Source organism: Anabrus simplex, chromosome 7 (assembly GCF_040414725.1).
Source record: "Anabrus simplex isolate iqAnaSimp1 chromosome 7, ASM4041472v1, whole genome shotgun sequence".
Classification (NCBI taxonomy): domain Eukaryota; kingdom Metazoa; phylum Arthropoda; class Insecta; order Orthoptera; family Tettigoniidae; genus Anabrus; species Anabrus simplex.
In genome coordinates this window covers 242,132,441-242,147,430 of record NC_090271.1, presented here as the reverse complement: position 1 = coordinate 242,147,430, position 14,990 = coordinate 242,132,441, and the positions used below count along the sequence as shown (strand labels likewise).

Below are 14,990 nucleotides of genomic sequence, written 5' to 3'. Positions count from 1 at the left end.
GGTATATTGTATTGAAAAGATGGACTTTCTTGTCAATTTATTTCTTATAATTGCACTTCAATACGAAACAAAAATGAAACTTGTACCTTATAATACAGGTAAAGCAGTTGATCGATCACCTTCTGAGCCCATGGCTGTATCAAATCTTGATGCAGATAAGCATTTTTCATTAATACTCTTGCCTTATTTTTGCTATTGTTTTGATGTCATACCAACATCATCATCATTATTATTATTATTATTATTATTATTATTATTATTATTATTATTATTATTATTATTATTATTATTCAGTCCAGCTCATTGGCTGAAAGGTCAGCACTGTGGCCTTTGGTCCAGAGGGTCCCAGGTTCAACACCCGGCGGATCAGGGATTTTAATCGCGTCTGATTAATTCTTCTGGCTCAGAGACTGGGTGTTTGTGTTTTTCTCCAACACTTTCCTCTTCATATTCAGACAACGCACTATACTACCAACCACCAGAGAAACACGCAATAGTGATTACGTCCCTCCATATAGGGTTGGTGTCAGGAAGGGCATCAGGCCGTACAACAGGGCCAAATACACCTGTGCAACACATGTGGGAAAAGCAGTAGAAGATTATTATTATTATTATTATTATTATTATTATTATTATTATTATTATTATTATTATTATTATTATTATTATTATTATTTTCTTCTCTTGTTTCGTTTCGGCCAACTAAGGACCACGTCATTTCAACTGTTTCCCCAGTACTCCTTCATTCATATACGGTGTTGCTCCTTTCGTTCTTCCGTCCAAGCCTTTCCAGTTTTCATCTTCGGCTTTGGTAGGAAACTCTGATGTTCTTGGAGTTTTTTCTTAAGTGGGACATGCTCCTGGATATCTTCAAATGAGATTCCAATCTCCTGCAGATCTTTCTGTACCTCACTGAACCATGCCCCCTTTGCCTTTTTCTCTTGGAGGAAAGTGAAAATGCGGTTGGTTAATCGTGTTGACTTCATTCGGGCCATGTGTCCATAAAAAGTAATCCTCCTTTTTCGCATCACATCAGTTATTTTCTCCTCATGCGAGTACAACTCCTGGTTGTGCCGTCTCCTAAACTTGCCATTATCTTTGACTGGACCTAAGATTTTCTCAAAATCTTTCTTTCCTTGGCCTCCAATTTCTCCATCATGCCTTTTTTGTTCATGGCGAGACATTCTGAGAGCCTCTGACCGGATAACAGTGCAATAGTGTTTGATTTTTTCATTCAGAGATAGATCTTTTGTTATAGACATTTTTAGTCAGATGGTAAGCCATTTCCATTTTATTCATGCGTGAAGAAAAGGCTTCTTTTTCGGACAGGTTAGGTTCTATCCATTCACCAAGATACTTAAATTTTTCAACTCGCTTGACTTTTCTGTGAGTCCCTTCTAGCTCACTTGGCGCCAGTTTGATGTTTGTAATGAATTTCGTTTTCTCAAAGGAGATTTGGAGCCCCGCTTTGCAGCTTGTGTTTGAAGCTGGTTGATCTGCTTCATGGCCACATCCAAGGAATCAGCGAAAACCGCGAGATCATCTGCAAATGCTAGACAGTCAATTGAAAGGTTCTTGTTCTTGTGGCCTAGTCTGACTCCACTTTCTACTCCTTCATAACTCATTTCTCTGCGCCATTCACGGATCACTTTCTCAAGAACGCAGTTGAACAACAGAGGTGAGAAACCATCTCCTTGCCTAACTCCTGTTCGTATTTCAAAGGCCTCTGAAATCTCTCCTCTAAACTTCACTTTTGAGATGGTGTTGGTGAGAGTCTGTTGGATGATCACTCTTGTTTTACCGTCCAAGCCAAATTCCTTTAAGATCTGAAGTAGGGTAGTTCTATCAATTGAATCATAGGCCTTCTTAAAGTCGATGAACATTACTACAAAAGGCTTGCTCCTTAGTTTAAGATATGAAAGGACAGATTTCAGATTCATAATCTGCTCCACACATGACCGTCCTTTCCTGAAACCTCCTTGGTAATCACCCAGCTCTGGATCTAGCTGTTCTTCTGCCCTGATTTGAAGAGCTTTCGAGAGAATTTTGTAGGTTATAAGTAGGAGGGAGATGCCGCGATAGTTGTTAACATCCGACTTGTCGCCTTTCTTATGAAGTGGGTGGATTAGGGCAGATGTCCAGTCACTTGGAAGTCTTTCAGTGTTCCAGATTTCATGTATGATGTCCGTTAATTTTTCCACTGCATTGTCACTAGCAAACTTTCACAATTCAGCTATTATCGAATCTTCACCCGGCGCTTTATTATTCTTCAAGGATTGGATAATCTGTCTGACTTCCTCTTTCGTAGGTGGAGCTGAATCTCGGTGAACTGTTGTTTTATCTTCAAATGTGAATATGGACATTGGGGCCTCGCAGTTAAGAAGGGATTCAAAGTATTTTGCAAGGATCCAGCAGTTTTCCTTGTCGTTATGGGCTAGGTTCCCATTGGAATCTCTGAACTGTAGGCTTGGTGGGTCGTATTTCCTCAAGTTGCTTTTAAATGTTTTATAAAAGTCGCGTGTATTGTTCTTCTGGAAATCCTGCTCAATTTGAGCCAGCTGGTGTTTATCAAAAGCACGTTTAACGCTGCGGATGGTTTTTGTGCACACTTTCTCTCATTCAAGAAGTTTGTCCAGTTGACTTGGTTCTTTAACGAGTTCCATTTCTGCCAGGCGATCTGTCTTTGCCTTATCGCTGCATCGCATTCACTGTTCCACCAAGCATGCTTCCTGGGCTTAGTAAGCTGAACCGTCTCTTTAGCTGTTTTGACTAGGGCCTCGCGCAGTTGTTCCCAGTTCTCTGCATCCACCGATTGTAGTTTCTGAGTGAATTTGTCGTTAGATCCTAGTTTTTCTCTATCAAATCTTTCAATCCTTTTGGCTCGAACTCTCCTTGTGTTTCTCGGGAGCAGTTTGATTTTTATCTTGGATAGATAGTGATCTGAGTCCAGTTTTGCATGTCTTAGAACTTTAACATTCTGAATTTCTCTTTGAGCCTTCCGCGCGATCGCAATATGATCAATCTGGAATTCACCAAGGTGGTGATTTGGGGACTTCCAGGTCTTCTGTTTCTTGGGCGGGTGTTTACAAGCAGTAGACTTCATTACGAGGTTATTATTATTATTATTATTATTATTATTATTATTATTATTATTATTATTTATTATTATTATTAATATTATTATTCAAATGACTGTCATATAAGTTTTATATGTGAAATTAGAAAACTGTCACAAAATACACCGTTGTTTATAAATGTCTGATACTGTTAGGGAATTGATTTTCTAACAATAAGTTTATTTTTTCCTATTTAAAATAAAAGCATCATTCTACTGTCATATGTACAAGTTGTGCAGAATAAAATAACAAGGTATTTCACAGGAAGAGGCACTTTGTCTGGTGCTGCCACACAGATGGATGTAGACATGCAGGTTGCCTATTGATGTCCGAAACGGGGGGAGGAGCTTACGGTCAGCTGTTTCCAATATGGCGGCGAGATAGTGACGGGAAATAAATACGACAGTGATCGGGTGTGCGTCTGTAGGATTTATTAAGTGTTCAAAATGTCTTTGGTGTCTTATGCGCAACTGTTGAGAGTTGTCGGAGATTTCACGCGTCCATTAGTGGAAGGGGAAGAAATATTCAAGCGTAATTACTTGATTTGTGTAGGTAAAAAGTTTGAAACAGAAGATGAAACTGGTGTTGGCGCGTTGTGTTTACAATCACCCCACATCGATTCAAAACCCCACAAAGTTAATGTTGTCTTGAACAAAGGGAGTGAAAATGTGAAGTGCAACTGTACATGTAAAGCGGGTTTGTCAGAGAAATGTTACCGTTGACACGCTAATTCACCTTAACAGTGAAGCTACTGTAATTTTCCACTATTAGAGGTTATAGAGTAATTTCTTGTTGATTTGGTCCATGCCAAAGCCTTAGCCAGGTGACGGGGGAGTTACCTGTCTTGTAAACTGTAATCTTGGGGAAGAAATAAAATAATAATTCTACTAAGTAAATGTTGTAAAGCAAATAAATCCTAGGCTTTATACAGGCTTGTGTTGGAACAGCCCACATCCTAATCTCAATATTCTTCCATTTTCACCATCAGCACAAAAGTTAGAACTTAGAACCGACAATAATAAGCATAAAAATTATAACTACCTACAGAATACGCAGAGCAAAGTTTGAAAATTATAATTTTTAAGTATTAGGCTACAAGTTTATCAGTATTTTTGATGTAGCTAAATCTTTGTGAATACAAATTAGAGACAATAACTATCAATGAGTACAATAAACAGTACCGGTACCTACACTGTGGAAAGAAGTCGTCTTCACGAGAATGCAGACTGCACACTGTCATGTATCGCATGACGCGTTTTCCAATTGACAGCGTGGAAGCCCATCTTACTCTCTGAACTTTTTGTACAGGAAAGTAAGTGAAGAGATTTTGCATCCGTTTTATATGATTTGCAACCATATAGAGAGCAGTACCTCCTCAAATTTGACAATTTTCTTTCTGTTTCCATCACGATGTCAATGCTTCGCCATGTAAATAAACCTCACCAGACACTATGTTGCAGCTTCAATATTCTACCGCGTGGCTGCGCCATCCAACTTTTCTGACGTCAATATAGTGTCAACTTGAAAGACCTGCACCACGCCTCTTCAGATGCCACACGGTATTATTATAGTATTAACCAATGGATATTTCTAGTTGATATTTCTCCTATATCAGAACTGTTTATTCAATCTGAGTGTCTGTGAGTTTTATTTATGGGGAACTTCATGTACAAAAACAATGTGTACTCTTGAAGCCCTGGAGAATGAAATCAAACAACTGATATGTGAAATTTCAGAGGCAGAGATATGAGTATTTGATGCAATGTTTATATTGAGAATGTTGGACATCATTTTCAACAACTGCTTTGATGGAAGGTGAGATCTACATTAGTTTTCATCCTCATTCATTTTTAACTCTGAATTAATAATGTAGGACTGCCATAATGAAACTGAACACTCATTTGTGCTGCTAAAGTAATGGATTGTGGGCAGTCTGTTCTCCTGAAGTCCCCAGCATAATGCAGTAACTTTCTACTGCCTTTCCCTGTATCACCTACCATACTCATTTAGGCACCAAATCAAAAAGCATTTTCATGGTGTCCTAAAAGGACATATTATTAACTTGTGTACAAAGCTCTCCAATATTTGCTTGTGAAAAGTTATAATGCTGCACGCCTCATTAGACAGCTTAAAAAATCTCGTGATGTAGTAGTAGGCCACTATAGAAGTGGAATGTTACAGTATAATTTCATGTATGGTCACTACTATGTATGGCCTCATGAAAAGAAAGACAGATATTTCCCATAATAGTGTCTAGTTCTAATATTTTCTCTTACTTTTACTATTGTTTCATTTTTTAGATGTTGTAGATACCGACAGCTGAGATTCCTGAATGAACAACCATCCGCCACCTGGCAGTTTTGTTGCATCATGTCGGTGTAGTTGGCTTCATGGTTCACAATGGCCAGGTGCAGTCCTTTCGGGTCTCGTCCAATAGCAAGGCAGAAGAGAATCACTTGCATTACAGGTAACGCAAAGATGAACAGCATCACCCTGAAACAGTGAAGCAGATGAAACTGGCTGATGCAGAACTAACTGTGATAACATCTCTAACACAGCTTTATGTTATTAACTACTGTATTCCTATTAGTGTTGTAATCAGTTCTTATATTTAATAAACTTTAAGAGGGCTGTGTTCAAAAATACAAAACTGCAGATTACTTGTAGATTGCTATCTGTTTTAAATGCAGGCATATAACCTTGGTAATGTTGTGATAAGTGGACAATCAATTGGATTATCAGTCGTATTATGGAAGAGAAAGTAGAGATCCAACCTCTCAAAGAATATGATAAGGAAAGAGAAGAGCTCTGAAAGGTGGGAGCTCCATACATCTCATTGGATTCAGACAACAACAAAGTGTGTTGCTCAAAATGAAAACTGTCCATTGATGAACAGGTAGTATTACTCAAGACAAGCATCTATTTGCTCTGAATGGTGGGATGCTATTGAACTGCAGGATAACATAGACCGTATGTGGGCTCTCCATGGAAGGAGACAGGATGGCACCTATTGCAGATATTATGAGACTGAAACTCTTGGACATGTCCTGAGCTCCTGCCCGAATGAAGACCTCCTTAGAAATACAAGGGCTTGTCTGCTATTGAGCAAGATTGTGCCGAGCTTGGCCATCAAAATCTTTTGAGGCCTACAAAAGTATTCATACCACCACAAAGAAAGTATTCATACACCTGACATTCTAAGTGATCCCACAGTTCAGTTCAAAATTTGCTTTAATGCTGAAGCCCCCAAATGGCCCTGATATGAACTCCATTGAACATTTGTGGTTTCATGCTTACATCTGGGTTCATGCTACATCACCGCCGGCCAGCAATGTACGGCAACTGAAGGACCTGACCTTTTGCTTGTGGTACCATAATATCCTAGGATACCTCGCACCACCTTGTTGAATTAATACCTTGCCAAGTGGCTTGCAGTTCTGTAGGTAAAATTTGGTCCTGCATTGTTATTAGGTAGCTTGTCATAATGTAATGGTTCATCAGTGTATTTATATCATTCCAATTAAAATAGGGTCTGGCAACATTTGTGTTGGCCAAACCAGGATTGCTTGTGACAAGTTGTGTTTAAATAACATCAGAGGGCATTAATGAAGTTTACCGAACATTTCTAAAGTTGTTATATGCAAAGTGTAGCGGACTAGTATAACACAGCATTTATTATATATTTTATACTACAATATTCTTTTATACTCTAATGCCATTATCAATGATTATCTAATCATAACAGTAAAAACAATGCTTGTGAAACACTATTTAAATTGAACACCAAAGCAACAACTGATACACTGCAAAAGGTTGACAGAAGGATACTCAGAACAATCATTAATAAAAAACATCAGGTGGATGGATAATGGAGATTATTGCCTAATGCAGTGGTTTATAGGGAAAGTGAATCTATAATAGATATGATGAGAAAAAGAAGAATTGCCTTTTTCTGTCATCTTTCTAGATTAAATGATAGTAGGATAATAAAACAACTATTTAATTACTTTTGGAAAAATAAAACAAAAAATAATTGGTTTAAAGAAGTTCAGAATGATTTAGAAGCTGAATATTACAATGAAGCAAATTGAAAATAGAGAAAAAAAAAGGATTCTCAAGAACAAACAAATAAGATTGTCATTAAAAACTGTACAACACAAACAATATGTCATATCTGATGAAGAAAGGGCAGCCAGGTCAGCCAGAATGAAGAGGTTTTGGGAAAGGAAGAAGATGATGCAAGCTAAATCTTCAGTTAATTCTTTGTTAACATAAATATATTTGGGTTTGATTTAAGTGCTCCAATGTGGGCATAAACTATGTAAATAAATAAATAAATAAATAAATAAATAAATAAATAAATAAATAAATAAATAAATAAATAAATAAATAAATAAATAAATAAATAAAAACAATCACGAAAGATCTCAAAATATTCTGTCACAATTCCTTCTTTCCAAGGAGTATAGTACATAATATGCATAATGTCAAGGAGTACAATGTCATGTGGTCCCCACATAAAGCTATATGAAGCTGAGTGAATGAAGTTGAAGTAATTCAAACAAAAGAAGGATATTTTAGAGCCCAAGGTAAATTATTCTTAAAATATGGATAACCTCAAAGACGTTATGATTAGGGTGCTTCAGATGGGATGAATGAGAATAACTCTGAGAGACTCTTGTGACTTTTGTGCCCACTTTGGTATAACAGAGCAAGTAGTTCAGGACCCAAGTATATTGGTAAACTAGCAAGATACTCGTGCTTTGCTACGGTTTTAAACTGAAAGTTATTATTCAAAGTTTAACATTTTAGAGAGTCCACTGTCAGCTGAGCCTGTAAAATACACCCTCAGTTCATAAGTCAAACGGTTTTGGGGGAATGATTATTTATTTTCTGATATAACCCTCATTTGACCCACATACAAGCCAATGACCGTAGCCGTGTTGAAACACCGGATCCCGTGAGATCTCCGAAGTTAAGCAACATTGGGCATGGTCAGGAGTTGGATGGGTTGTCATGCGCTGTTGGTGGGGGGTAAGGGAATGGAGGAAAGGAACTGGCCACCCTACCGCACGTAAACTCCGGCTCAGGAATACCTCTGCGGAGGTTTGGACCTGTCTTCGGGCAGAATAACCCTTACCTTGACCCCCATACAAAAAATTTGAATGTTTTAAACCCTATCTTATTTAACACCTAGGATGTAAAAGCCACCAACGTGTAGAATTTTGATTTTGTACTTTGAACAGTAATGGAGGAATGGATCTTTTTTTTTTTTAAAGGAGTGTATGTTTTTAAATATTTATTAACATCTAGAATACAGAAGACCACCCTTCATAAAAAGAACTTAAGCTCGTGATTGAAAGAGTTTTGGAAGAATGGATATTGTGTTTTTGAGTCAACCACCATGTAAACACCTTACTGGAGAAATATTTTGAAATATACGATATTTTACACCTAGGACATAAAAGAAGACCCTTCTTATAAATTAACAACTTTGTCAAATGGTTTTGGAGGGATGAATAATTTAGTTTATGGAGCTAACCTCATTTGACACTTTAGCGGTGGAACGTTTAAAATTATTTCCTGTTTCACACCTAGGATTTAAAATATATACCGTTATTTGGAATTTTGTCTTTGTATGTTAAACCATTTCGGAGGAAGGAATTAATGTATTTGTTTTTGGATCTTAACCCCCATTTAAGTCTCCGAGGGGTTAAATTTGTTTGAAACCTTCTTTTATTTAACACCTAGGATATCATTTGACATTTTAACTTCGTAATTCAAACGGTTTCATATAAACGTATATTTTTGTCATCATTCCTCATCTCCCAGTCAAAACCCCTTTGCGGTGTATTGTTTCAAGTCCACTTCTTATTTGTATCCTCATAAAAAGAATTCAGCTCCTTTTACACTCCCCTTAAGTTAATTCCCTCCCCCCTCCCAACAAATACCGAGCTCGATAGCTGCAGTCGCTTAAGCGCGGCCAGTATCCAGTAATCGGGAGATCGTGGGGTTTGAGCCCCACTGTCGGCAGCCCTGAAGATGGTTTTCCGTGATTTCCCATTTTCACACCAGGCAAATGCCGGAGCTGTACCTTAATTAAGGCTACGGCCGCTTCCTTCCAATTCCTGGGCCTTTCCTATCCCATAGTCGCTGTAAGACATATCTGTTTCGGTGCGACGTAAAGAAAAAAAAAATAGTCTCCCAACAAAATATGTGTGCTTCTTTATTTTTAAAGGAGTTTCCAAATACCTATTTTCATGTCCATAGCATCCTTAATTTTTATGATATAGGTATCCTCATACAAAGAATAAAACTCATTTTTCAATTCATTTACCCACCCTTAATTAGATTGTCCAAAAAACAAAAGAATGTGTGTTTCTTTATTTTAAAGGAGATTCCGAATATCAATTTTCACGTCTGTAATGTCTTCAGATTTTGAAATACCAGTATCCTAATAAAAATAATTCAACCCCTCTTTCAGTCCTTTTAACCCTCACCCCCCAAGTGATTTTTCTGAAAACAAAAAAGTATATGTTACTTTATTTTTAAAAGATTAAAAATACCAATTTCTATGTCTGTAACATGTCCATTTTAGAGATACACCCTGTTTAAAAATTCACCCCCTTCATCAGTCCTGTTCACCCCCTCCCCCAAAGTAGGTTTTCCAAAATAAAAAAATATGTGTTTCTTTATTTTTAATGGAGATTCCAAATAAAACTTTTCGTGATTGTAACATCTTCAGTTTTTGAGATATAAGTATCCTCGAAAAGGTATTCAACCACTTTATCACTGTTTTCACCCCCTTTAGAGGATTTTTAAGAAAAAAAAATATGTGTTTTCTTATTTTAAAAGGAGATTCCAAATGCCAATTTTCATGTCTGTATCATCTTCAGTATTTGATGTATAAGTATCCCCATAAAAATAATTCAACTATGTTCACTTCACTTCTTCCAGCCCACCCCACTCCCTTAAGTGGATATTCCAAAAATAAACAAAAATACATGTTTCTTTATTTTTAAAGTAGATACCAAATGCCAATTTTCATGTCTGGAGCATCTTCAGTTTTTGAGATATAAGTATCCACATAAAAAGAATTCAACCCCTTTTTCAGTCCTTTTTAGCCCCTCTCCCCAAGTGATTTTTTCGAAAACAAAAAGTATGTGTTACTTTATTTTTAAAAGAGATTAAAAATAGCAATCTCTATGACTGTAACATGTCCGTTTTTGAGATATACCCTTTTTTAAAATTCACCCTCTTTGTCACCCCATTGAAGTGCTTCTTCCAAAAACAAAAAAATGTGTTACTTTTACTTTTAAAAGATTAAAAATACCAATTTTCACATCTGTAACGTGTTAAGTTTATGATATATACTGTATATATGTTCATTTAAAAAATTTACCCCCTTTAACACTTCCCCTTAAGCAGATTTTCAGAGAACAAATTATGTGTGTTCCTTTACTTTTACAGGAGATTCCAAATACAGTAGAACCCCGCTTAACTGAACTTCGCTTAACCGGAACCCGGCTTAACTGACATGCTCTGGCAAAATTATATTTTAATATTTTGTTTTTATTCTCTCATTCTTAGCCATCGATATTAGTAATTCTCTTGCTATATGTCAATGTGCTGAGAGCTACTAGGTAAACCCTATTTTTATATTTTGACTTATGCCAGAATGCACGTGTAGCATAAAACAAAACAGTTTCTTACCCTCTAGTTCATTCCATGATACATTTTTTCTTGAACAAACAGGAATTATTATTATTATTATTATTATTATTACTGTATTATTATTATTATTATTATTATTATTATTATTATTATTATTATTATTATTATTACTACTACTACTACTACTACTGTATTATTTTTCATGAAAAAGATTATGCAGATGACTCCGACCTTGACAATAGCAATTTTGAAAATCGAGTTACATTAGATGATGGATTTAATGCATTGGAGGTAAGATTGATTTCAAATTTTTATGAAAATACTGTACCACATGCTTTAATTACTGTGTACAGTATTCAGTTCAGTAGTAACAAAAAATGTTTCATTATTTCAGATTGCTTAGCACTTCGTTGAACAAAGCTATGAACTTACACCAGCTGATGTATTGTTGATTAAACGGTGGCGCAAAATAGCTGCACGACAGTGCTGCACCAAGAAAATTCAGAAAAAATTCACTGATTTTATACAATGAGTGACATTATGTAAACATTTTAATGTCAATATACAGTATGCGCCTATGCTTAACAGAGTTTATGCATTTCTATTTCGGCATTTAACTTCCGAAAATATTTACCAATGTGTCATTCGAAAATCCGCGTCAACCGAAGTGGCTCCGCCCCCTTTATTTTGAATGAACAGGGTTCTACTGCACCAATTTTCACATCTGTAATGTTAGGTTTTTGAGATATACTCATTTTAAAAATTCACCCCCTTTGCCACAGCTATTCACCACCCCTTAAATAGATTTTCCAAAAACAAAAAATATGTTTCTTTATTTATTCCAAATACCAATTTTCATGACTGTAACATCTTCAGTTTTTGAGGTATAAGTATCCTCATAAAAGGTATTCAATCACTTTTTCACTTTATTTCACCCCCTTAAGAGGATTTTCCAAAGACGAATAAATACATGTTTCCTTATTTTTTAAGGAGATTCCAAATACCAATTTTCACATCTTCAAACTGTTCAGTTTTGAGATATAGATACACTCATTTTAAAAATTCACCCCCCCCTTTCCACCCCCTTTGCGATGGAATATCCAAAAATCCTCCCTTAGTAAGCACCTACATTGTAATATAAATGTATCCTTAAAATATCATTTCTTTATGTCCAGTAGTTTTGGCTCGGTGATGATGAATCAGTCAGTTAGGACATGTAATTTTATACAGAGAGAGATAGATAGATTGGGCAGATAGGTATTTAAACCCAATTCTATTGATTGGGGTGAAGAGGACAGCTACACACACTAGAAATGGCATTAGAGAATAGCTCTTTTTAAAAGTGATTGTGATTCTAAGATGAAAGGGCTGAAAATGTGGCTGCCCTCAGGACTCAAACCCACTGTCCAGTTCTGTTTGGGCAGCTAACACACTTGGGGAGGATTGAGTTAGGTTCCGAGGGTAATCACATTTTCAGATTTTATGTCTTAGATTCTCAATTACTTTAAGAGGAGCTATCTTCTAAAGCTATTTCTAAATTTGAAAAATTTGGTCAGTTTCTGATACTGGTTGGCTGAAAACAATCCGTACAATTCTTCTTCTTCTTCTTATTCTTCTTATTTTATGACCACATAGGATCACTTTAGTCAGTCCGTCGTTCAGGTCTCTTTGAAGGGATTGTTCGGGCTTTGCAGTCCTCCCAGTACTTCTTCAGACGCTCTGATCTTTGTGCCCTTTCCTCAGTTGAAAATGTGCGTGTTGTTGGTTTGTTTTGTGTAAGGGTAAAGCGGAGGTTTGTATTCTTGAGTTTTGTATTCAATTTTATCTTATTTGTGGTGTCTTCTGTTGTAAGGCCTATTTCCTTCAGATCCTCTCTTACTTCTCTGATCCATTTACATCCTGTTGTGGTATTTTTTGAGACGAGATTGTGTTGTACTAGTTGTTTCAGAAGTCTCGAATCCTGCATCCTCATGATATGTCCAAAGAATCCCAGTCTCCTCTTACGCATAGTATCTGTAATGGGTTCTAGCTCTTTGTACACGACTTTGTTAGGTATTAACCGCCACTGTCCATCTTTCTGGTATTTTTTGTTGATGCAGGTTCTTCCAGTCCTCCTTTCAATTTTCTGAAGTTTGTCAGTCTTTGATTGTTTATTCAGGTAAAAGAGTGTTTCTGCTGCATATGTAGCTTTCGGTTTTATAACTGTGTTGTAGTGTTTTATTTTTGTATTTATTGATAGACATTTCTTTTTGTAGATATCCCATGTTAATTTTTGTGCTTTAGCTAATCTATTTGTTCTTATGGATTGAGATTTTTTCATTTAAGTTATGTGTTATTACTTCTCCAAGATATTTAAACTGAGTTACTATTTTGATTTTATTACCATTTATGGTGACTTCTTTTAGCTGTGTTGGTTTATGGGGCATAATTTCTGTTTTTTCAAATGATATTTTGAGGCCAATTTTATTTGCAATGATTTGAAGTTCTGATATCTGGGTTTTGCTTCTTTTATGTCCACTGCTAGTAATGCTAAATCGTCAGCAAAACCCAGGCAATTTGTTTTGATTTTTCGGCCAATCTTTATTTTGGGGGGACATTTTCTAAACCATTCCCTCATTACCATTTCTAGAGCACAGTTAAATAATAGTGGTGAGAGCCCATCTCCCTGCTGTAGTCCAGTCGAGAAAGAGCTTCATCACCAGGACTCAACCACTGGTAGGAACACCTGAGTATAACCGCATCACCAGGTGGAAGAGCATGCTGCCGTCTGATACTCCTGCAAAGGAAGAGCTAGCTCCAGGAAATGACCTGCCCTACCCTATTTGGAGATCACTTAATCGTCTTAGGGTGGGCGTACCTCTTTGCAAAACCAACATGCAAAAATGGGCCATACTTCCAGCTGATGGAGACGCATCCTGCGAGTGTGGTGTAACACAAGATCCAAACCACCTGCTCATTTGTCCCCTACTAGAACATCCCTGCACTACACAGGACCTAATCGAGGCGAACAACAAGGCCATCGGAGTTGCTACATTTTGGAAATGCTGACCGGACACGGAATAATGATGAATTTCAAATGTCTTTGATGTTTCACCCCTAAACTTCACTTTTGATTTGGTATTGGTGAGAGTCAATTTTATCATGTTTATTAATTTGGGGTGTAGTCCAAGGTGTCTTAAAATTTTAAACAGAGATTCTCTATGGATGCAATCATAAGCTTTCTTGAAATCTACAAATGTTATCACCATATCTCTGTTTCTTCTCCTGTTATAGTCCATTATTAACTTAAGACTCATGATCTGATCAGGACAGCTCCTCCAGGGTTTGAAACCTCCTTGATATTCTCCTAGTTCTTTCTCAAGTTGTAAACTTATCCTATTAAGGATGATTATTGAAAATATTTTGTATGTTATGTCTAGGAGTGAGATTCCCCTGTAGTTATTAGGGTCGGTTTTGTCCCCTTTTTTGTGCAGTGGATGAATGAGGGCTGTTGTCCAGTGTTCTGGTAGTTCTTCTTTAATCCAGATAGGGACAAGTTGTTGATGGAGGGCAACTTTTGCTGATGTTCCTGCATATTTCCAGATTTCCACAAAGGTCTGATCTTCTCCTGGTGCTTTATAGTTTTTTAATTTATTCAGAGCTTGGTAGACTTCCTTTATTGTGGGGGGATTGATGTTCTCTGGTGATGTTTTTATCGGGGTGTTGGTGTCCAAATGAAGGAGTTCTGTAGCTTCCTCACAATTTAAAAGCTTGTTGAAATGTTTAGCCAGAATTTCTGCATTGTCTTTATTGTTATGGGCCAGCTTACCATCTTCATCCTTCAACAGTAGGGTCGGGGGTTCATATTTTTGGAGCTGCTTTCTGAAGGTTTTGTAGTAGTCCCTTGATTGAGTTTTACTGAACTGTTCTTCAATTAACTGCAGGGTGTCCTTATGATGTTGTCTTTTTATTCTTCTTAAGACTTGGGTAGTTTCTTTTCACTGTTTTACTAGCTTTTGATAGGATATTTCTGTCTTTTGGGACTGATGTAATAGCCATGCCTGATGTCTTTTCTCCACTGTTTCATCACATTCAGTGTTCCACCATTGGTGTTTTTTACATGGTTTAATTGGAGCCAGGTCTTCTGCAATTTGTTTAAGGTTGTGTACTAAGTCTTCAAGTTTATCTGTGATTTTTATTTTTTCAGTTGCTTTCTGGTAA

The 14,990-nt window shown here is 36.7% G+C and overlaps 1 protein-coding gene and 1 long non-coding RNA gene across 2 annotated transcripts in view; one reads left to right on the top strand and one right to left on the bottom strand.

The window, feature by feature from the left end:
- The window catches only part of LOC136877526 (uncharacterized), a 53,147-nt gene extending 47,599 nt beyond the window's left edge, over window positions 1–5,548 (top strand). The window contains exon 4 of the long non-coding RNA XR_010860774.2: window positions 5,417–5,548. This is a non-coding gene — a long non-coding RNA (uncharacterized lncRNA). The remainder of the gene's footprint in view (window positions 1–5,416) is intronic.
- Window positions 1–14,990, bottom strand: part of snu (snustorr) — a 416,698-nt gene that overhangs the window by 52,064 nt on the left and 349,644 nt on the right. Inside the window, exon 10 of the mRNA XM_067151642.2 lies at window positions 5,393–5,609. Within this exon, the coding sequence (XP_067007743.1) occupies window positions 5,393–5,609 (217 nt within the window). The remainder of the gene's footprint in view (window positions 1–5,392; window positions 5,610–14,990) is intronic.